This window comes from Ostrinia nubilalis, chromosome 8 (genome assembly GCF_963855985.1).
Source record: "Ostrinia nubilalis chromosome 8, ilOstNubi1.1, whole genome shotgun sequence".
Classification (NCBI taxonomy): Eukaryota; Metazoa; Arthropoda; class Insecta; order Lepidoptera; family Crambidae; genus Ostrinia; species Ostrinia nubilalis.
The window spans coordinates 1,302,945-1,327,982 of NC_087095.1; the positions used below are offsets into that span (position 1 = coordinate 1,302,945).

At 38.7% G+C, this 25,038-nt stretch overlaps 2 protein-coding genes and 2 long non-coding RNA genes across 4 annotated transcripts; 3 read left to right on the forward strand and 1 right to left on the reverse strand.

Annotated features, from left to right (window-relative positions):
• The first annotated feature begins 366 nt into the window (after nucleotides 1-366).
• Nucleotides 367-13,558, forward strand: LOC135073709 (transmembrane protein 161B-like). The gene is made up of 9 exons (XM_063967855.1): nucleotides 367-573; nucleotides 661-1,026; nucleotides 1,330-1,409; nucleotides 1,586-1,801; nucleotides 2,130-2,246; nucleotides 2,542-2,682; nucleotides 3,197-3,371; nucleotides 9,628-9,843; nucleotides 11,031-13,558. The coding sequence occupies exons 1-9, from the start codon at nucleotides 571-573 to the stop codon at nucleotides 11,148-11,150; spliced, it is 1,434 nt and encodes a 477-aa protein (XP_063823925.1). The 5' UTR covers nucleotides 367-570; the 3' UTR covers nucleotides 11,151-13,558.
• On the forward strand, nucleotides 4,507-8,479 carry LOC135073707 (transmembrane protein 161B-like). Its single transcript, XM_063967853.1, has 2 exons — nucleotides 4,507-4,827; nucleotides 7,673-8,479. The coding sequence occupies exons 1-2, from the start codon at nucleotides 4,726-4,728 to the stop codon at nucleotides 7,850-7,852; spliced, it is 282 nt and encodes a 93-aa protein (XP_063823923.1). The 5' UTR covers nucleotides 4,507-4,725; the 3' UTR covers nucleotides 7,853-8,479.
• On the reverse strand, nucleotides 13,554-25,025 carry LOC135073712 (uncharacterized). The gene is made up of 4 exons (XR_010257696.1): nucleotides 24,974-25,025; nucleotides 23,061-23,217; nucleotides 19,296-19,479; nucleotides 13,554-14,135 (listed from the first exon to the last, which is right to left on the reverse strand). It is a non-coding gene; the product is annotated as an uncharacterized LOC135073712 (long non-coding RNA).
• Nucleotides 14,869-15,911, forward strand: LOC135073701 (uncharacterized). Its single transcript, XR_010257695.1, has 2 exons — nucleotides 14,869-15,199; nucleotides 15,438-15,911. It is a non-coding gene; the product is annotated as an uncharacterized LOC135073701 (long non-coding RNA).
• Nucleotides 25,026-25,038: the final 13 nt, after the last annotated feature.

Below are 25,038 nucleotides of genomic sequence, written 5' to 3' on the forward strand. Positions count from 1 at the left end.
GTTTTAAAACAAACATGATAAAGGTAGGTAGTTGATTTTACTAGTCTGCAAATAACTTGGGAATATTTTTGAGGGTAAGAACATTGCTATAGTTCTATCGCTATCTCACTTGCGCAATTGATTTTTGTTCAAAGACATTTGCAAAGACGAGACAAACTAACGAACAATTAAAAGTAACCCAGATAAACTATTTTAGTTTTATTAATTTTCTCCTATTTTAGTAAAAACTGACCATTACTTTCAAATTAATCTTATGATATCCTATCTTATTAGAAACGAACTTTGTAAACCATTGTCATAATATTTTTAAGTTTTAATAAACAAAATTTAAAAGTTCCCAACTTTGACACAACACATCGAGTTTCCTTGTCTTACTCACTAATTTTCATAGAGCTCTATCTCTTTCTTGCGAATCATATGATAGTTGCAATAGTTTTTCTATTGTGACGGTTAATAATATGTGGGAGGGAGAATAAATTGAGGTTATAAATTGAATCTGGAAATGAAAATAATTTAATAATAGAATATGAACGAGCTTTGCTGTAATCTGTGAATAAGATTTAGTTCAAAATGGTGTGTACATTAAATTATTAGTGTCCATTGGTGCATGCGTAATAATATTGTTGTAGATACTGTACTGTAACACAATTAACTTTTCAGGCATTACTGGGTGCCCAACTAGTTATAACACTGGTAATGGTGTCAGTGATACAGAAACTGGGAAGTAATTACTCGTTAGCCAAATGGCTGCTCTGTTCGCGAGGGTTGTACCGGTATTTGTACCCAGATAACAGTGAATTGAAGACATTAGCAGGGGTGCCTAAAGAAAAGCCGAAAGGTAAAAAGGGCGGCAAAAGTGAATCGAATGGGAAGCCAGAAACGTTTCACGTGCCCCGCAGCCTCGAGATCCAACTGGAGACGGCCCCGGTGACGCTGCTGGATGTTCAATACTTGAGGTTTTATCCTGAATATCTATGGATAGTCGATTTCTCACTTTACACTGCTATTGTGTACATCATGTCAGAGGTAAGTTTACTATTAGATCAATCAAATGTCTAATAAATGATTAAAGAACTGTTTTCATTGATGATTAAGCAAGAGTGAATAAAGTTAATATAACAATACCTACTCAAAATATACTATTACAGTATGGTACATGTAAATAGTGTGGAATGTAAAGCTATAATAATAATATAAATACACCTAAAATGTATAAAATTATTGCTATGACTATAATATTATGGGTATTATAATTCTATGGAATCTAATAGGTAAATGGTACCTGTCTGAAACTATGAAATTAAATTATATTTTCTTTTGTTTTTTCAGATGTATACTTCAGTATTTCCACTGAAGGATGAATTCAACCTGAGCATGGTTTGGTGCCTTCTGGTGGTGCTGTTTTCATTGTATCCTTTTAAAATATTAACAAAATTGTTAGTCTTTGCTGACAATATTGGGGGAGGCATATGTTCAGCAGTGGACGTCCTATAGCTAAAATGATGATGATGATGATTGATAGAAAACAAAAATAAATAAAAATATGTTTATTTTACAAATAACATAAACTTAACTCAGCACCCAGAAAGGTACTTTTGTCCCTCACAAAGCAATACTTCACAAGCGAAGAGTCCATCGGTGAGCGGTCCACGTGCATCGTGGCCTTCTGCGTCTTCCTGCTTATAGCCATGATTGTGCTGATCATCGATGAGTCTAACCTGGAGGTTGGAGTGGACCCAGCGTATGACAGCTTCTTCGAAAATGCCTCAAAGTTCTTGGAGAACCAGGGACTGTCATCTGTGTAAGTTGGATTGTTAATACATAAGTTAATTATTTAATTAATAACAGACAAAAAATTTAATATGATTTTTTGATAAACTGTATTTACATTGGCAGCAGGTATCTATAATTTTGTTGTAAAATAGCACTAATGACAATCACATAAAATGTTGCAGTGTTTAGTTTCGTATGCTCTCATTCTTACGTTACAAGCTGCAGTAAAAAAACTTAATATAATCAAATCAAATTAAAATCTAAATTATTTTATTAAATTCTCACCACTGGTGGCACTTATGGAGAATAAAAACCATAAATAAATGTTTTTGATGAGATCTTTTCTGTATTTCCAGGGGTCCAGCTTCAAAGTTGATAATAAAGTTGTCCCTAGCTGTGTGGGCGGCAATCGTTGGCACACTCTTCACGTTCCCTGGCTTGAGAGTGGCTCGGATGCACTGGGACTCACTAAGGTAATAAAAACTTATTATTCACTAGATAAAGCTATAATTTGATTGATCCATACATGTAAAACTACTCCCAGTGTTCAGTGCCATAACAGATAATATGGCTTAGAAAAGACATGACTGACTGAAGACAACAGTGCAGTTATAGAAGTTTGCACCAGGGGTTTAATAGACTAGTTACGTCACTGCCAGTGTAGCAAACTGAGCACATGGGAAACTGTGTCATTGTGAAGGTTGAGAGATATTGAGCATAACTTATACTTACTGCTACTTAATACTGCATATTTTGTGTCTATTTCAGATACTATGGTGACAGTAAAGTGAAGGCTCTTTTACTAAATATTAATTTCGCGATGCCATTCGTACTAACACTGCTCTGGATCCGCCCTGTCACGAAGTACTACCTAACCGTTAGAATATTCAGTGGAATGGAGAAACCCATGTGAGTGTTTACTTTTATACATATTTTTTTGGTGTGTTTTAGTTATTTTTACTACTTATGTATGTAATGAAAATCTGTAGACTTTGTTAAAAAGCAGTTAATTTTTAGGGATGTTAACATGACATTTGTGAATGCGCAGTGTAGGTCGCGCAGCGAAAGATGAGGCGAACACGGTACTCACCCTAATGTAATATTTAAATACAGAACACACACAAAACATTACATATTCAAATACACCAGCTACCCCGCTCTTATTAAATGTGCGCAAGCGAGACATACACAAGACTACACATAAGAAAGCGCGGTGAGAGTACACATAAAAACCTTTCTTCATCATTTCAGTCACAACAGGACGTCCACTGCTGAACATAGGCCTCCCAATGACTTTCACATCGCACCGTTGGTAGGGCTGGTAAAAATCTTTTCTTGTGTTGATCGCCTCAACTCTCGCTGCGCGACCTATAATTATTCGAATACGAAGATTTATTACATTGTAGTTTTTATGCCCTTACAGTATGACAGCAGACGCGTTCGACACCGCTCGCCTGGCTCTCCTAGCAGCCACGGTGGCGCTGCGAGTGGCTCTCATGCCGCGCCAGCTGCAAGCCTACCTGGACATGGCGCAGCGCCGCCTGGACGCCGTGCGCAAGGAGGCTGGGAGGATCACCAACATCGACCTGCAGAAGAAGGTGTTATACTAGTGTCCTTACAGCATGACAGTGGCTGCCTGGCTCTCCTAGCAGCCACGGTGGCGCTGCGAGTGGCTCTCATGCCGCGCCAGCTGCAAGCCTACCTGGACATGGCGCAGCGCCGCCTGGACGCCGTGCGCAAGGAGGCTGGGAGGATCACCAACATCGACCTGCAGAAGAAGGTGTTATACTAGTGTCCTTACGGCATGACAGTGGCTGCCTGGCTCTCCTAGCAGCCACGGTGGCGCTGCGAGTGGCTCTCATGCCGCGCCAGCTGCAAGCCTACCTGGACATGGCGCAGCGCCGCCTGGACGCCGTGCGCAAGGAGGCTGGGAGGATCACCAACATCGACCTGCAGAAGAAGGTGTTATACTAGTGTCCTTACGGCATGACAGTGGCTGCCTGGCTCTCCTAGCAGCCACGGTGGCGCTGCGAGTGGCTCTCATGCCGCGCCAGCTGCAAGCCTACCTGGACATGGCGCAGCGCCGCCTGGACGCCGTGCGCAAGGAGGCTGGGAGGATCACCAACATCGACCTGCAGAAGAAGGTGTTATACTAGTGTCCTTACAGCATGACAGTGGCTGCCTGGCTCTCCTAGCAGCCACGGTGGCGCTGCGAGTGGCTCTCATGCCGCGCCAGCTGCAAGCCTACCTGGACATGGCGCAGCGCCGCCTGGACGCCGTGCGCAAGGAGGCTGGGAGGATCACCAACATCGACCTGCAGAAGAAGGTGTTATACTAGTGTCCTTACAGCATGACAGTGGCTGCCTGGCTCTCCTAGCAGCCACGGTGGCGCTGCGAGTGGCTCTCATGCCGCGCCAGCTGCAAGCCTACCTGGACATGGCGCAGCGCCGCCTGGACGCCGTGCGCAAGGAGGCTGGGAGGATCACCAACATCGACCTGCAGAAGAAGGTGTTATACTAGTGTCCTTACAGCATGACAGTGGCTGCCTGGCTCTCCTAGCAGCCACGGTGGCGCTGCGAGTGGCTCTCATGCCGCGCCAGCTGCAAGCCTACCTGGACATGGCGCAGCGCCGCCTGGACGCCGTGCGCAAGGAGGCTGGGAGGATCACCAACATCGACCTGCAGAAGAAGGTGTTATACTAGTGTCCTTACAGCATGAAAGTGGCTGCCTGGCTCTCCTAGCAGCCACGGTGGCGCTGCGAGTGGCTCTCATGCCGCGCCAGCTGCAAGCCTACCTGGACATGGCGCAGCGCCGCCTGGACGCCGTGCGCAAGGAGGCTGGGAGGATCACCAACATCGACCTGCAGAAGAAGGTGTTATACTAGTGTCCTTACAGCATGACAGTGGCTGCCTGGCTCTCCTAGCAGCCACGGTGGCGCTGCGAGTGGCTCTCATGCCGCGCCAGCTGCAAGCCTACCTGGACATGGCGCAGCGCCGCCTGGACGCCGTGCGCAAGGAGGCTGGGAGGATCACCAACATCGACCTGCAGAAGAAGGTGTTATACTAGTGTCCTTACAGCATGACAGTGGCTGCCTGGCTCTCCTAGCAGCCAGGGTGGCTACCCGCATCCAGGTTTCCCGCGATCTTCACTAGATCATCAGTCCACCTCGTGGCGACCACGAGCCGGAAGACGTAGCGTGAGCAGGCCTCCCACTAGGTGGACCGACGATCTGGTGAAGGTTGCGGGAGGTGCCTGGATGCGAGCGGCGCAGGACCGGTCTTTGTGGAAATCCTTGGGGGAGGCCTTTGTCCAGCAGTGGACGTCTTTCGGCTGAAACAAAAACCACAAATAAATGAAATATTTAATGAATAACTTATTACAAGCTATGTTGTGACCCTTCTGACTATGGACATGAACACCACCGTGGCCCAGAAGCTAAAGTAAGAAATTAAAGAAACATAGTGTAAAATTTTAAAACATAACATTCCATAGGTAGCCTCAGTATTCTACTACCTCTGCGTGGTATATAGATGAACTATACTGAACCGTCCCACCCGTGACATTGACAGGGGGGCGCCATCGTTAATACCGGATCGCTGGTTCCGATGTTTGCCACATTGGAAAACACTAAACTGTCATTTGCAGGAGGGCGCTGCCATTAATGCCAGGTTACTACTATTTCCGATATTTTCAATTTCACGTTTCGAAATCGTTCAACTATACCCCCAACACTCCGATATCAGCTATCTTCAAATGCAAAGATCAAAAACGTAAAAAAATGACGATCAAAAAACAAATGAAACGTCATTTTCAACAGGTGGCCTCAGTATTCTACTACCTCTGCGTGGTATCTCTCCAGTACGTCTGCCCGCTCGTCATGAGCCTGTACCTCGCGCTCATGTACAAGACGCTCGGCGGCTACTCCTGGGCCGCCGTGTTCTATGAGACTGTACGGAACGAGACTGAGAGCGTTATAATACCAGACCCACATCTGTAGCATTACCATGAGTTTAAACGTGCTCATAGTGAAATAAATCCTATGATGATTTTGGGCCTTGAATGTCGCTAGGGGCACTACGAATTGTCACATTTCATGACATTTCTTTACACAGACGCCAGCAGCACGTTTAATGTAAACTCATTGGATTGGTATACAGATGAACTGTGCTGAACCGTCCCACCCGTGACATTGACAGGGGGGCGCCATCGTTAATACCGGATCGCTGGTTCAGATCTTTGTCACATTGGAAAACACTAAACTGTCATTTGCAGGAGGGCGCTGCCACTAATGCCGGGTTACTATAGATGACCCACGCTGAACTGTCCCACCAAACTCAATGACAGGGGGGCGCTACCATCGTTCAACTATATGGTTTCCAACATGGCAAAAATCGGAAACGGCGATCCGGTATAGACGGTGGCGCCCCGCTGTCAATGTCATGCACAGGACAATTCAGTATTTTGGAACTATATTTCCGATCTTTTCCATTTGACGTTACAAAATCGTTCAACTATAATCCCAACACTCCGATATCAGCTATTTTCAACCGACTTCAAAAAAGGAGGAGGTTCTCAATTCGACCCGTATGTTTTTTTTTTTTTTCTATGTTTGTTACGCGATAACTCCGCCAATTATGAACCGATTTGAACAAATCTTTTTTCGGCGTATAGGTAATACCTCAAGGGTGGTCCCATTTAAATTTAATAATAGAAAAAACAACCCCCAAGGGTGGAAAATTGGGGATGAACTTTTTTATACGCAATATCTCCGCCGATTATAAATCAATTTGAACGATTATTTTTTTGTTGAATAGGTATTATCAAAAGGGTGGTTTCATGCGAATTTGAAGAAAATATTTCACCCCCAAGGGTGGAAAGTTGGGGATGAACTTTTTTATACGCAATATTTTTAATTTTTAGTTTTTTTTTTGTGTTCACGCATTTGAAGTCGGTTTTATTTTTTTAAAAAGTTAATTATTAAAGGCAAAGATCAAAAACGTAAAAAATGAGTCAAAAAACAAATGAAACATATTTTTTCTACAGGTGGCCTCAGTATTCTACTACCTCTGCGTGGTAGCTCTCCAGTACATCTGCCCGCTCGTCATGAGCCTGTACCTCGCGCTCATGTACAAGACGCTCGGCGGCTACTCCTGGGCCGCCGTGTTCTATGACACTGTACGGAACGAGACTGAGAGCGTTATAATACCAGACCTACATCTGTAGCTTTAACATGAGTTTAAACGTGCTCGCTAGTGAAAAAAATCCTATGATGATTTTGGGCCTTGAATGTCGCTAGGGGCGCTGTACGATCTGTCACATTTTATGATAATTATATTTATGTACACAGACTAGCAATACGTTTAATGTAAACTCATTACTCATGGTAAGCGTACTGGTGTAACCTCACCGTGAGCGTTATAATACCAGACCCACTCTGTAGCATTACTATGAGTTTAAACGTGCTCGCTAGTGAAAAAAATCCTATGATGATTTTGTGTCTTAAGTCGCTAGGGGCACTGTACGAATTGTCACATGTCATTTGTTTACACAGACGCTAGCAATACGTTTCATGTAAACTCATTACTCATGGTAAGCGTACTGGTGTAACCTCACCGTTCCGATAGGATAGTCCTATCTTCAAATGCAACGATCAATAACAAAACATTCCACCAGCTCGCACTAAGCGTTTCGATAACTCTTTTATAATGCGAACAGCTGGGGACTGGAATCTGCTGTCTTCCTCGAACATTATAATTTTTTCAAGGCGAGAGTGAATAGGCACTTACAGACTACTAGAATGCATCTCACTTCACACCAGGTGCGATTGCAGTCAAATAACTGCCTTATTATGCATAAAAAAATCTCAATCAAAAAACAAATGAAACGTCATTTTCTACAGGTGGCCTCAGTATTCTACTACCTCTGCGTAGTAGCTCTCCAGTACATCTGCCCGCTCGTCATGAGCCTGTACCTCGCGCTCATGTACAAGACGCTCGGCGGCTACTCCTGGGCCGCCGTGTTCTATGAGACTGTACGGAACGGGACTGAGAGCGTTATAATACCAGACCCACATCTGTAGCATTACCATGAGTTTAAACGTGCTCGCTAGTGAATGCTAAAAAAATCCTATGTTGATTTTGTGTCTTAGGGGCACTACGAATTGTCACATGTCATGACATTTATTTACACTGACGCTAGCAATACGTTTAATGTAAACTCATTACTCGTGGTAAGCGTACTGGTGTAACCTCACCGTTCCGATAGGATAGTCAGCTATCTTCAAATGCAACGATAAACATAAAACATTCCACCAGCTCGCACTGAGCGTTTCGATAACTCTTTTATAAGGCGAACAGCTAGGGACTGGAATCCGCTGTCTTTCTCGAACATTATGATTTTTTCAAGTTGAGAGTGAATAGGCACTTACAGACTCCTAGAATGCATCTCACTTCACACCAGGTGCGATTGCAGTCAAATAACTGCCTTATTATGCATAAAAGTAAATCTCAATCAAAAAACAAATGAAAAATCATATTCTACAGGTGGCCTCAGTATTCTACTACCTCTGTGTAGTAGCTCTCCAGTACATCTGCCCGCTCGTCATGAGCCTGTACCTCGCGCTCATGTACAAGACGCTCGGCGGCTACTCCTGGGCCGCCGTGTTCTATGAGACTGTACGGAACGATACTGAGAGCGTTATTATACCAGACCCACATCTGTAGCATTACCATGAGTTTAAACATGATCGTTAGAGAGTTCAAAAATCCTATGATGATTTTGTGTCTTAAATGTCGCTAGGGGCACTGTACGAACTGTCACATTTCATGACATTTATTTGTACTGAGACGCTAGCAGTACGTTTAATGTAAACTCATTACTCATGGTAAGCGTACTGGTGTAACCTCACCGTTCCGATAGGATAGTCAGCTATCTTCAAATGCAACGATCAAAAACAAAACATTTCACCAGCTCGCACTAAGCGTTTCGATAACTCTTTTGTAATGCGAACAGCTGGGGACTGGAATTCGCTGACTGCTGCTGTCTTTCCCAAACATTATAATCGGGCCTTTTCCAGGCGAGAGTGAATAGGACAGATATGTGCCATCTTAGACTGCATCTCACTTAACACCAGGTGCGATTGCAGTCAAATAACTGCCTTATTATGCATAAAAAAATCTCAATCAAAAAACAAATGAAACGTCATTTTTCCACAGGTGGCCTCAGTATTCTACTACCTCTGCGTGGTAGCTCTCCAGTACATCTGCCCGCTCGTCATGAGCCTGTACCTCGCGCTCATGTACAAGACGCTCGGCGGCTACTCCTGGGGCGCCGTGTTCTATGAGACTGTACGGAACGGGACTGAGAGCGTTATAATACCAGACCCACTCTGTAGCATTACCATGAGTTTTAACGTGCTCGCTAGTGAATGCTAAAAATCCTATGATGATTTTGCGCCTTGAATGTCGCTAGGGGCACTACGAATTGTCACATGTCATGACATTTCCTTACACAGACGCTAGCAGCACGTTTAATGTAAACTCATTGTAAGCACATTGGTTTGGTATACAAATGAACTGTACTGAACCGTCCCACCCGTGACATTGACAGGGGGGCGCCACCGTTAATACCGGATCGCTAGTACAAATCTTTGCCACATTGGAAAACACTAAACTGTCATTTGCAGGAGGGCGCTGCCACTAATGCCGGGTTACTATTTCCGGTCTTTTCCATTTGACGTTACAAAATCGTTCAACTATACCTCCAACACTCTGATACCAGCTATCTTCAAATGCAAAGATCATAAACGTAAAAAAATGACGATCAAAAAACAAATGAAACGTCATTTTTCCACAGGTAGCCTCAGTATTCTACTACCTCTGCGTGGTAGCTCTCCAGTACGTCTGCCCGCTCGTCATGAGCCTGTACCTCGCGCTCATGTACAAGACGCTCGGCGGCTACTCCTGGGCCGCCGTGTTCTATGAGACTGTACGGAACGAGACTGAAAGCGTGGTGGTACCAGATTTGGGGGCGGCGGAACAGTATCAGCTGGCGTGGGAGAATCTTAAGATGGTAAGAGTATTATCAGGCCTGTTCATCTCCGCGAGTTTACATCGAAAACAAAACACGCACGATGGCCCACCTACAGGATACTATTCGACAAGGCCTCACATACGAGCGAACATTGACTCACGCACGCGTATTCTTGTGTATGATGGAAGAAAATGGTGTGATGGAAGAAAACTGCCAAAATAATAAAAAACACAGAATGTACTTTTTTAAGTTGCCTCAAGACACTGATAGGTAAATAACGTTAATATTATTCATGATAATTCATGCTAAATCATGTATTTCCTCCGCCATTTTCCGCAGTTTGGCACCTCACGTCACATCATTTTACCGAAGTCAGCCCTATAGCTTCGGCGCAGTGCCGATCACTGACGTTTGTCAACAAAATGGTGCTTGACTCTTGAGACAGGCTAAATTACACCATATTGTTAATGACATTGAGCATACATTTTTTTAAATACCTTCGCGAAGTAAAACTTCTGTACGTAGTACTTATTATTCTCTGGTATTATTAACATTTTTATAAATTTTAGGGTAACTTACAGCTCAAAAATATAAAAGTTGCTAAAAGTAATAAGGCCCAATCACAGCCCAATTACAAGTATCCTCTTATCAACTAAGCAGCATCACGAAACTCGTCAACTGCTTGCACATATTGATAATGTGAAAAAGTTAATCATTTACATTTTTTTACTTTGACCTATAAGCCCTATATGTATATAGCATGCATGAATGCTCAACACAAGTTATAAGTAGTGCAAATATAAGTTTGTATGTAATGATTTTTTTTTTCAAATATGTAAGATCTTGCTTTGCATCAAACTTAATTCAAGTAGTTCAACTGAAAATTACCTATAGGTTTTACATCCCTTGCGAATCTGACAGAAAGATCATAGACAACCGTTCCTCTAACGGTTCCTTATTTTTCTTTTGAGCTGGTGCCGTCTTAATGAGGGCTATCGTTTTAGCGCTCACCAGTTAGCGCCACTGTAGAGTAAGGTCCTGTCACTTGCTAGTAGCGAAGACAGTGGCGCCAGCTTGTGAGCGCTAAAGTGGTAGGAGGACTATCGCATTTGCACTCATCAAGATGGCGCCACTGTAGAGTAAGGTCCTGTCAATCGCCAGGGGTGCCAACTGTTAAGTATAAAAACGATAGCCCGCATTGCAATAGCAATAATATTTCTCCACAGATCTTCACGACAGAGGTATACCGTGGGGTCTTAGGTTTCGCGACGTGGTGGTGCTGCTTCGCGTGGTTCCTCACCACGGGACTCGGGCTCGGCTACCAGACCTACTTCCGCATCTCGTGAGGCCCCGGACAACCCCGGACACGCTCGGACGCCCGGACACCTAGTCACCCCGCCCGGCTTGCAAGATATGCTAAGGCAGTGCAATTTTGTTGTTGTCGATTTGCCACAATGTTACGTCACAATTTTGTTGTAAGTTAAATTCGTCAGTTATAATTTTTGTCGGTGACGAATCAGCTTTGTGACAAATCGACAATATAATAGACTAAAAATAATGAGTTCGTTCGTTCGCCAGCTACAATCTACCGCAGGACGACCAATTTCCTGTTTTTATGTGAAATTGATAGCCAAAATGAACATTTTGTCAAAAAATAATTATTGAAGAATATTGAAACATTATTTTAAAACAATATCATTCACAACGTACAATTTTACCAGTTACCACTTTATTAGCCAGAACTAGGGTGATTGCTATAGTAATTAGCATATACATAAGTTATTGGCATATTGGATTGTTAATAAGTAAGAGACAAAAATATTTACAACATTGGACTGCATATTGCTCAGAAAAAATATATGTCTTTTTTCCTCTCTTAATAACTTCCATTAGGCTTGTTTCTTTTCATTTTAGGCAAGTTGGCCAATAATTATGTATTGGCTAATTACTACAGCGATCACCCTAGTTGCAAATTGCAATGCACAATAATATTTAGTTACTTGTACTTGTTTCATTTCTTCTTTCTATCATTTTAAATAATATTATTATGTTGAAATGCTGGTAGATATCTTAATGACGTATTAGTTGTTAGAATCATTTGACCGTCCGAAAACGGAAATATAACAATAATAAAATTTTATACAGCAAGTAGAGTTCCCATAATTTTGCCAAATGTGTCTTTTAGGCCAATGGGTCACATTTGCTGCCATTTTCAGTTTATTCCTATTTTAAGAGTACGAATCTTTGCTTTTGTTTTTAATGTGGTGTTCACCCAAGTAACTACTGTAATAAGTAAATGCCCATGCATTAAATGTAGTACAACCCGATAGAGTTAACTGCGGAGGTTGGAATGCGACTCTTCCTCGCACACCTCCCCGCGTTCGCCCTGTCCGTACGAGAGCGTCGATGTGACGTCACGACTGCCAGGTGTGCAGTTAACTCGACCGGGTTGTACAGTCACGGAATGAAAAGGTTCGTCAGTTTTCAAATTGATTCCTTTAACGAATCGCGAGCACATATTACCTTTTGAAACTATGTTACAGAATAATCTCGAGTTAGAGAAAATAATCTTTAACTGTTCGCCAGTAAAGTTCAAAATTATTCAGATCAAAGTTGTTTGACGATTTATCTTGTCAAGAAGATTATTATGATTGATAAACTAAAACCTTCTTGTTGGTTCAACCTGTCATTATTATTTCTATTAAATAAAAAAAACTATTTTCAATTGGTCAATGTCATCATTGCATTGCACTGATGGGATAGAAAAATAAACAAGCAAAACCTTATTCGTTAGCAAACGTCATATTTATTTAAATGTTGCAGCACTGTTTCTTGCACTGTTATGTTGGCAGGTTTGACTCTTACAGTACCTAGTGCAAGCGAAAACCGACACTAAGGTGACGAACCTTTTCATTCCGCGACTGTACTAAACACAAAACCGTTTTGTATTTTATGTAAGTGCATTATTTGATATTATGTATTGTTTTGTATTACTTTGAAAGACTTTTAGAGGTTAGATACGTGTTCAAAGAAAGTGGTTGTGTTATCTATGACTAATAAAAATGACAAAGTATTTAATTATCGATGAGCTTGCGATTTCGTCAAAGATTTTTTTATTGCATGAGTGTGTGATGGTATGTTCTGGAGACTGTTTTGGTTTTAACTGATCCAACGTATTTTTACATGTTACTCACCAAGTGAAATTTTATGATTTTTTTATATCTCTAAAATTAAATTTCATTTGCTAACTGTACCCTAAAATTGTACCTACATCCGAGTGTAACCACAGAATACCTAAGTGTGACCAAATGGTTATATGTATTGAATTTTTTATTAAATTTAAAAGTAGTAGATATGAACTTAATTATATCGTCGATCGTGTAATTTTTTTTATTAGAAGGCGAGTCCAAAGAATGTAGTGCTGTCTCAATTAGTTGTTAGGTACTTCTCCAGAGATCTGAGATTAATATTTCGAAATATGTCCGAATAATAAACTAGAAAATCGTTATTGTTAAAAAATATATTTTGCCCAATTTTCATCAAACAAGCAACTGCCTTTTATATGAATATTTGGTCTTATAAATAAGTATAAAGTAGGTACCTAATTTAGCACCTATTTGTGCCAGTTCACCAGCTGTAATAAAAATGACAAAGGAACTACAATATTGTATATTATGTAAAATGGTATCTCGTGTGTTGATTTATTTATTTATTTTTACGGGACTGTTTTCAATAAAAAGTTGTAAAAATATTATCGATTTTCTTTTATTTATCCAATGTCTTTGTCTGCAAAATAATTTAACCTACCTACTTACCAAATTTATACTTACAGTAAGTAATATTGTTAATCAAAATCTGTTCAGCAATTATTGGATGATGCAATAGTTAGGACAGAGTAGGTAATAAACATCCATCTATCCTTCATCACAAACTTTCTACTATATTCTATAGATAATTACGTATGTTCAATGATATTATAAAACTAACTATACTATTATAAAATTACATGAGTTAGGAAAAGGTGTTTTAAACTCTGAATACAAATTAGAAAGCCCAAAAATCCGGTTTTAGATTTACATTCAACAATAGCTTTTTTTTTTCTTTAAATCCTTTATTATAACTGCAAGACTAGCTAATCTTTTCTTCAATCTTTTATTACATTGTGTAAGAATTTTATTTTTTTTCTGTAACTGGATATTTTTAAATGTTAATTTACGCACACGTTGTCTTAGCGCTGACTTTCTTGGTGTTTCTAAAATTTCTTCCAACTCTGGCAAACTGACATTGTCTAGACTCGACGGAGAGTTCGGAGCATATTGATTTTGTTGTTCCTGAAAAAAGAAAATATTATTATGTACAGTCGATCACTGATTAAGTACTGCCACTTTTTCTTGTATCAATAAATGATCTCTTTTACCGATTGCCTAAGCTACATACGTACATAAATACGGCAAATTTAGTGAACACAATAAAATATACAGGGTGTTAGGTAAATGGGTATATGAGCCGACGCTAGCCCATGTTAACATGGTCATATAAATGGTATGGTGAAGTCAGAAATTTGATATCATTTGAATTTTTTTAATTTTCATACAAAATAAATTTTATAAAATCCGATTTGTATGAAAATTAAAATAATTAAAATGAAAATATCAATTTTCTGACTTCACCATACCATTTATATGACCATGTTAACATGGGCTAGTGGCCGGCTCATATACCTACCCATTTACCTAACACCCTGTATATCAATCCCGCGGCTTGCGGGATCGCGATTTTGATGCGGGATTGGATTCCCTATTTGCAGCAATAATTATGAAGTCCAAAAATACGTACCTACGACTGTTACCTATGCTGTATCGGAATTCTTGTTTAAATGAAAGCCCCATAAGTAAAAGTAATCAGTGACATTTATTTTTAACTTCTCAATTATAATCTAATTAAACCTACGCACAACACGTCCGCCATTGCGAGTACGAGGGGACCGGGAATGAGGGTGTCATTTTGACAGCTCCACAGATAAAGTATTTTATCGAATAAGACCGAATGAATGATTACATTCAACACCCCGGCTCAAGATCAAGTCTCAATTTTCTTGGCCAAATTGACTTGAACTTGCAGACAATAAATTTAATCTTTAAATAGCAACACTTGGCATGAGCTGTCACAATGACACTTGACATTTGACATTGACACTAAAATTTTAGGTTATACTATACTTATCTTACGTCTCGATACAAAACAAGTCTGAAATATTCAAAAAATCAATATTAATCAACACAACTCTGATGCTATAATGTGGTTAAAACATAATACAACTAAAATATTAATCGCAAACTAATACAATCCAAGAGATTTACAGAAATAGTTATGTTTAACCTGGCACAAAGACTTTGTAAGTATATCTGCTTTATTTTCATTAGTACACACATATTTCAATGTAATTAAGCCTTTTTTAACAATATCCTTAATAAAATGAACTTTGATATCGATATGTTTCGACCTTTTGCTATTTTCGTAACTTTCTATCATCTTAATTGTACTCTGATTATCTATATATAATGAGCAAATCAAATCTTTATCACAATGCAAATCTTTTAACACTTCTCTAATATATACTGTTTCACTTACAGATAACGATGCTGCGTAGTATTCAGATTCCGCTGTGGACAGTGAGACCGATGATTGCTTCTTGGAACTCCAACTGACCAAGTTGCCTTTGTGGAAGATTGCAACTCCACTCACACTTTTGCGGTCCATTTGCTCGGATCCCCAATCTGAATCTGAAAAAGCTATTAAATTATTATTTTCTTCTCTTTTATATATTAATCCCATATGTTTTGTTTGTTGCAGGTATCTGAGGATTCTCTTCGCAGCTGTCCATAAAGTTGGTGTTGGGCAGTGCAAGTATCTACTTAAAAACCCAGTGGCATAAGCGATGTCTGGCCTGCTGATAGTAGCCAAGTACATGAGTGAGCCTATGAGCTCTCTGTAAGGGATGTTTTCCATGATTTCTTCGTTTTCATTTATTTTTAGTCCGACTTCCATTGGTGTATTGCAACCCTTGCAATCTTGCATATGAAATTTTAATAAAATCTTTTCAATTATTTGTGTTTGTTTTATTTCTATTTTATCCAGTGTTTGTGTTATTTCCATTCCTAGAAATTTGCTTATATTTCCCATATCTTTAGCTTGAAATTCTTCTTTTAATTTATTTATTATTTTCTGTCCATCTCCAATTACTAGTATGTCATCCACAAATATAAGTATGTATACATTTCTTCCTGAGTACAGACAAAAGTCACTTTGAGATTGCTTTAGTCCATTTTCTGTCAAAAACTGATTTAACTTTTCATTCCAGCATCTGGGAGCTTCTTTTAATCCGTAAAGAGCTTTTCTGAGTTTTAGTACTTTTCCTTGTTTTTTTTATTTACACCTTCGGGATAATCTATATATATATCTGTATTTAATTCTCCATTTAAAAACGCTGTTGGGATATCTAGTTGTTTGATACTTAGATTTTCTTGAACTGCTTTGTTTATAAATAATCTTATTGTTGTCATTCTTGCTACTGGTGCGTAAACATTCTGAGTGGTTTCTTCTTGAAAGCCTTTAGCCACTAATCTGGCTTTCTTAGTGTTGTCAGATTTTGTACGGAATACCCATTTTGTATCGATTATCTTGTGACCTTTGGGTAATTCACACTCTTCCCATGTGCTCAGCTTTTTATGTGCTTCTAGTTCCTTCTCTATAGCTTCTGACCATCCTTCTTTCTGTATTGCTTCTTTGTAGCTTATAGGATCTTCTGAGATTAATGCATACGCTATATTTGTCATGTCATAGTCATCATATTTCTTAGGAATCTTTACTTGTCTCTTTTCACGATGTAGTTCCTGGCTTTCTTCTGTGCCTTGTACTGGTTCTTCTGTCATATCCATGTTTGTCATATCCGTGTCTGTCATATCCGGTGTAATATTCTTAGAGTTTTCTTCTTCTTCACTTTCTTCTATGTGAATAGTATTATGATTCTTTTCTTCTTCATATCTGTAATCTGCCTCATCAAATCTTACATCTCTTGACTCTATTATCTCATTAGTCTTTGGATCCCATAGTCTATAGCCTGATCCACAGTATCCTATCATTCTCATAGGTTTTGCTCTTGGCTCTAATTTGCTAGGCCTTGGAAGTATTAGGCTCCAAGCCTTTGCTCCGAAAACTCTCACTTTATCCAGATTGTTTTTGCCATACCATATTTTTGCTGGTGTATCACCTTTAAGTGCTTTCGTTGGTGACCTGTTTATTATATAGGCCGCACATCTGATTGCCTCACCCCAGAGATACTTTGGGAGGTTGGTTTCTAATAACATTGCTCTTACTTTGTTTAGTAAAGTTAAGTTCATTCTCTCACAGATAGAGTTCTGCTGTGGAGTGTATGCGCATGTAGTTTCTTGTATAATTCCATGCTCTTCATAGAATGAATGCAGTTCCTCATTTAAAAATTCTCCACCCTGGTCGGTTCTGATTCTTCTAACATTGTTTCCATTATTTTTCATAATCTTTATGTACCTCATAATATAATCCTTGGCTTCATTCTTTGATTGCAGAAGATGTACCTCCAAGAAATGTGAACAGTCATCTATGATGGTTAAGTAGTACCTTTCTCCTTCTAGTGTTACAGGTGTGACTGGCCCACCTATGTCACAGTATACCAATTGACCTATTTTGTGTGTTCTCGGTATAGGATTTTCTGTAAATGGGTTTCTGCCCGCTTTTGCCTCCATGCATACAGTACATTTTTCTTTGGATAAGGGCAAATCCAGGATTTTCATACTACTGTAATTTAAGTGGCCCATTCTTCTATGCCATAGAAGCTCTTGCTCTTCTTTTGTGATCAATCCGTGTGACGCATTTAGATTCAATTTCATTTTAAATAGTTTCCCATCACAGTTTCCTTCAATTTTAATATTACCTTTTCTCATCATGGCTTTTTCTTTGTTAAATATCACTTGAATTCCTTTCTCATTTAGTTTTAATACTGACAGCAGATTGTGTGTTAAGTTTTCTACAATTAAACAATCTTCTATAGTCACTCTGTATCCTTCTTCAGACATTCCAATTAAGTCTCCTTTGTATAAAGCTGTCATAATTCCTCCATTTGCTGCTCTTATATTTATTTGTGAAATCTTCTTTATGTTTGTCATGTATTTTTCATATTTTTTATTTATCAAATGGTAAGTAGATCCTGAGTCTATAACTAGTTGTATATCTTCATCATGTGACATTGTCTCAGCCGGTATAGTTTGTGTGGCTACAAATGATACATTCTTGTCTTTGGTGTTCTGTCTCTCTCCGATATTTGCCGAGGCTCCTCGGTTTCCTCTTCCTCTGCCTCTGTAGTTGCCTCGTCCTCTATAGTTATTGTAATTTCTCTTCGTGCAATTTCTAGCAATATGACCGAGTCCTCCGCAACTGTAGCATTTGAATGTGGTGCTCTGAAATACATATTCTCCTTTTGAATTATTTGTTGCTTTGTTATGAGCCTTCTCTTTCATTTCCACATCAAGTAATTTGCATTTTATAAATTCCACAGTGAGTTCGGTGTTAGACATTTCCAAAGCTGTTACTAAAGGTTGATATACTTTCTCAATACTAAGTAATAATTGACAGACTTTTTCTTTTTCATCTACTTTTGTACCGCTCGCTTCTATGTCTTGTATTATTTTCTCGAACTTATTTAGAAATTCTTGTACGTTTTCTTCTTTTCCTATTTTTAGGTTACTGAGCTGGCGTTTTAGGCATAAAGTGCTGAGAGTGCTCTTTCTTTGGAAGACAGATTTCAGCTTCACAATCATTTCAAATGCTGATTGGGCTCCTTTGACGTACTCCAAGTATTTATCAGGTATTCCTTGTATTATCAAGTTTCGTGCCTTCGCATCATTCTTGTTTGTTTTCTCTTCACTTTTGGTATAAATTGTTTCTTTTATTCCTTTTTCATCGAGTGCCATCTCAATCCTGAAAAGCCAGTTTTCAAAATTTCCACTATCCAATTGTGGCACATTGCTTGTTGTTGCAGACATTGTATATATTTTCTCTGAAATCAAGAGCCTACCCCAAGAGAATTTCTATAACACGTGTGGACCTTTTTTTATGACCACGTTTTTTGATTAGACTTTTTTTTACTGCCTATTCTATCCTTTGTCCATCTGACTTACTTATGGGACTGGGCCCATAACCTATCGGAATTCTTGTTTAAATGAAAGCCCCATAAGTAAAAGTAATCAGTGACATTTATTTTTAACTTCTCAATTATAATCTAATTAAACCTACGCACAACACGTCCGCCATTGCGAGTACGAGGGGACCGGGAATGAGGGTGTCATTTTGACAGCTCCACAGATAAAGTATTTTATCGAATAAGACCGAATGAATGATTACATTCAACATGCTGACCAAACAAATTAAACGTGAATGAGAATGATAATTATATTTACCTCTATACATGGAACAGCATTATTTTTTAGTAACGTTCGTCCTTTTTCCGAAACATATTTGTAAGTACTTTTGAAGTGATTGCTACAGATTCTGCTGCTTTTTGATGGTGTCCAGTCCAGTTCGCTTCTTTGTTCACGAACAATTGCTATCCAATCTTGTAGTCTGACCTGATCACTCGGAAACCTTAAAGAAGAATAAAACAATGATACTCCTAAATTATCAGTATAATTTATTATAAAACTAGCCTTCCGCCCGCGGTTTCACCCGCGCGTAATTTCTTATTTCAAATATCCCCCCCTTCCCCCTACATTTCTGGGATCAAAAGTATTCAAAAGTACCCTATGTCACCTGGGGATAGTGTAACTTTCCAATTCCAACAGTGAAAGAATTATTCGTGAACGTCAGAATGGCGGGTGTATGGTCACAGAAATGAATAATATAAATATGAATTTTTAATACCTGAGGTGTACCTTTATGTACCTTTAGTTATTAATTTTGTACTTCCCTAATACGGGAACAATTTAAATTACAAAATGAGCCGCCAACCTGATATCAGGTTGGCGGGTGTATGCTGAAATTGGACGAAACAGGTAAGTTATGGTTTTCTTATATTTACCATTATTTAGTACCTCAAATGTACCTCACAAATATATTATGATAAACCAAATGCGACGAATAATTAACGAGAAAATTGATACGAAAAATTTGATGTCCACCATTTTTTTGATGGCCACCATTACTTTTAACAAGTTAGAAAGTTGACACTGACACAGATAATACATACCATACAGATATTTTTTAAGTCTGTTTTTTATGGCATGCACACTTGTGCATTTGCCAATGCCAATACTTTCCTAAAATCTAAAAGTATTGATAGTAGCGCCCTGCTGTAAATGTCATAAGGTTGTCCAACGTGGCAATAATAGGGATGTTGACTGGGTAATGAAATCGAAATTCTATTCAGTCCGTCAGACAGATAATAAAAATATTTTGGAGACATTTTTTTTTCATAATCTAATAATTACAGTATTGTATTGAGTTGAAATGTCGCGTGACGTCACTTTTGAGTAAAACTACTCAAGCGTGACGTAACGCGCCAATTCAACTCGATGTAGGACTGTTATTATTTAATTATGAAAGAAAATAAAAAATATGAGTTTAATATTTTCTAATATCTGTCTGACGGACAAATAATTGAAAATTTGTCATTTAGCCTTTAAAAGTATTGATTTATAGTAGTGCCAAGTGCTCTCCTGTATAGGTCTACCAGAATCTCATGGCAAACAAAAATATTGGAAAAGTGTGGCTTTCATAAGGAAATTGTCTATGGCTTTATTGTCACCTGTCAAAACAAATTACGAGATTTGTCAACCACTGCAGAAATTTTGTGAATCTTCATGATTATTTGTTATTTTTATGAAAATACAAAAAAAAAAAAACTAACTAAAACAAGCGAGTTATATTGTTTTCAATGTGTATTGTAAAATATGGCGTAATTTAAACTCAATCTTTGATTTTAAAGCACGTCGTTGAGTTGACAGGTAAGTCGGACTGAAATGTTAAGATTACATTTAGTTTATTACCCGACTGCGTCAGAAAGAGGGTTATGTTTATTTTTAAGTATTTTTCTTTCTTAATAGCTGCTTTATTGAGGTTTACCTACAGGTGAATCTCACAAATTGGTGCAAAGGAATGGTGAAAATGTTGTAACCATGTAAAGAAACTTGATAAGATTTCATCAAGCAAAATCATTATTAATCATCAAGCAAGATTGAATAATAAAATTGAAATGCTGGAAGAGCAATTTATAATAAATACCTCTTTCTCTTGATTATCTGTTGAAGAATAAGAAATAATAAATAAATAATAATATCCTTGGACATTTTAGACTGCGCTTCTAGTCCCAAACTAAGCAAAGCTTGTACTATAGGTACTAGACAACGGATATAAACATATTAAATGCTTTTCTTTTTAAATCATACATATACATAGAAAACACCCAGTCCAATACAAACAAAATATATGTTCATGCATACAATTTGTTTGTAATGTGCGATAATCGAACCCGCAACCTCCGGAATAGTAGTCCATTTCGTTGTTTTTTTTTCGTCTTATTTCTTCTTATTATTTTTTTTCTTTCATCTTCTCATATTTTATTTCTTTTTATCCTTTTTTTGTCTTATTCTTCATTCATTTATTCTGTCTGTATTTCATCTTGTTTTTACTATTTTTATTCTTCTTATCTTTCTTCTTATCATAAAGATATTATATCAAGAAGAAGAAACAAGAAAAAATAAAAGAAAACGAAGAAAAAAGAAAATAATAATATACAGAAGATAAAAGAAGAAGAAATAAGACAAAAAAAAACAAGAAATGAAGACAGAAGAAGATAATAATAATAATGAGAAGAACCATGGGAAAAAGAATAAGAATAGAAGACGAAGGAGAAAAGACAATAAAATTAGAAGAAGAAGACGAATACGATGTCACGAATAATAGTTCCAATAGTCTAAATGACAAAATTTCAATTATTTGTCCGTCAGACAGATATTAGAAATATTAAACTCATATTTTTTATTTTCTTTCATAATTAAATAATAACAGTCCTTCATCGAGTTTAAATGGCGCGTTACGCCACGCTTGAGTAGATTTTTTACTCAAAAGTGACGTCACGCGACATTTCAACTCAATACAATACTGTAATTATTAGATTATGAAAAAAAAATGTCTCCAAAATATTTTTATTATCTGTCTGACGGACTGAATAGAATTTCGATTTCATTACCCAGTCAACATCCCTATTATTGCCACGTTGGACAACCTTATGACATTTACAGCAGGGCGCTACTATCAATACTTTTAGATTTTAGGAAAGTATTGGCATTGGCAAATGCACAAGTGTGCATGCCATAAAAAACAGACTTAAAAAATATCTGTATGGTATGTATTATCTGTGTCAGTGTCAACTTTCTAACTTGTTAAAAGAAATGGTGGCCATCAAAAAAATGGTGGTCATCAAATTTTTCGTATCAATTTTCTCGTTAATTATTCGTCGCATTTGGTTTATCATAATATATTTGTGAGGTACATTTGAGGTACTAAATAATGGTAAATATAAGAAAACCATAACTTACCTGTTTCGTCCAATTTCAGCATACACCCGCCAACCTGATATCAGGTTGGCGGCTCATTTTGTAATTTAAATTGTTCCCGTATTAGGGAAGTACAAAATTAATAACTAAAGGTACATAAAGGTACACCTCAGGTATTAAAAATTCATATTTATATTATTCATTTCTGTGACCATACACCCGCCATTCTGACGTTCACAATTATTCATATCAGTTCAAAACAAAGAAACAATTTTTTCCTCTTTATAATATTAGTACATGGACCATAGGTCCATGTATTAGTATAGATAATAGTCGAAAAATGAACTCAGTGAAACTATTTTTAACCGATTTACAAAAAAGGTGGAGGTTCTCAACTCAACAGTATGTTTTTTTATGTATGTTCCACTATAACTCTGCCAATACTGAACCGATTTCAACAATTCTTAATTGTAGGCATTTAAGTCACCATCAATAATCGATCGATTTTGCACTAACTAATCTATGTCTGCAGTCCGCAGCGCACGCATCCTTATCGCTCTAACGTCAAAATAAGATCGCTTTCTCTTTCTTAACTTGAACATGGCGCATGGCGTCTTGATTGTTTGCTTAAATAATTGAAAATATAAATACTAAATAATTTTGCATACTCACATGTGGTAAGAGATCCCTTGTATTTTGTTTACTTTAGAGTCATAATTGGTACACTTTCGAAACACACACGATGGCATTTTTTATTTATTTTGGTAAGAACACAGCAACTTACGGTGTGGTACGCACGTGATTGCGCACGACGCAGGCCACACGCAAACTAAACAAAGACGTCCCAATCGGGACGTATTTGAGTAGTAGCACAGTAGATAAAATCACAGCGCGAGCGCTTATAAAGCGCGCTCTACACTCGCGCGCGATTCTTGCTGTGAATTCACGCCGCGATTCGCGCCGTGCACTTCGCGTTTATATGTGTCTCTCCACACTCGCGAAGCCTCGCAGTCTCGTTCGCGGCCTCAATGGATGACGACGTGATTGTCGCTGCTGCGGTGACGCTCTGTGCTATATTGTATTACAATTACCTATGTATTAAAAATAAGACACAAATAAAAAATGTTTAATGGGTTTATTATTTCATTTGAGCTTGCCCCACTATGAGTGGAATCCTTAACTTTCTATAGGTTCTATAACTGGACATAAATAAGTGAGTCCTTTTTTTTTCAATTCAGGAATATTCAAAATGTCACTTATCCGCGTCCAGGCATGGGTCTTATTTTTATCTTTATGGTCCTTGTGTTTAGACTGCCAAAGTATTGGTTCGGATTGAAAACACTCGATAAATTTCAACTCAAGTTCATTATTCCATGTAGTACTCATTTTTTTAAAAAAAGAACGTTAGTAAGTACGCAATAATGCACAACCACTTGCGACGGCGTCTTCTCAGCTACTGCGAAAAACTGCGAGTGTGGTTGCGTTCGCGATCGCGCGCCATGAACCAAGCGCGAACCTTTGTCGCGGGACAAAAAACCGACAGCGAACGGGGAACGGCGCGAAGCGTGAACGTGAACGCGCGAAAGTCCGCGAAACCATCTACACACGCGTTTCGCGGCTTTCGCGGCCTTTCGCGCCGCGAGTGTAGAGCGCGCTTATATGTGTCTCTCCACACTCGCGAAACCTCGCAGTCTCGTTCGCGGCCTCAATGGATGACGACGTGATTGTTGCTGCGGTGACGCTCTGTGCTATATCGTATTACAATTACCTATGTATTAAAAATAAGACACAAATAAAAAATGTAATGGGTTTATATATTTCACTTGAGCTTGCCCCACTATGAGTGGAATCCTTAACTTTCTTTCTATAGGTTCTATAACTGGACATAAGTGAGTCCTTTTTTTTTTTAAATTCACCCACAGGAATATTTAAAATGTCACTTATCCGCGTCCAGGCATAGTGGGTCTTATTTTTATTTTTATGGTACTTGTGTTTGGACTGCCAAAGTATTGGTTCGGATTGAAAACACTCGATAAATTTCAACTCAAGTTCATTATTCCATGCCTAGTACTCATTTAAAAAAAAAGAACGTTAGTAAGTACGCAATAATGCACAACCACTTGCGACGGCGTCTTCTCGGCTATTGCAAAAAACTGCGAGTGTAGTTGCGTTCGCGATCGCGCGCCGTGAACCAAGCGCGAACCTTTGTCGCGGGACAAAAAACCGACAACGAACGGGGAACGGCGCGAAGCGTGAACGTGAACGCGCGAAAGTCCGCGAAACCATCTACACACGCGTTTCGCGGCTTTCGCGGCCTTTCGCGCCGCGAGTGTAGAGCGCGCTTAACATATAATTATGCTTTTGTTTTTATATAATATCATTGCGTATGTTCTAAACTTTAAAGAACTGAAATTATTTAATCAGAACATAAAAAAATAATCAAATTTGTACCGCTTTGATTATTATTAATTATAACATAGAAGGTATATTTAAGGCATCATTCGTTGGTTTGGGCAACACCAAAACGATAAAGGAAGAACAAAATTGATCATGCTTGCCTTTTTATAAGCCCTTATATTTCCTACATCATGATTTATGAGAGATTGACGCAGACGTGCGCACTGCGCATACGCAGCTCGTATCGCAGCGT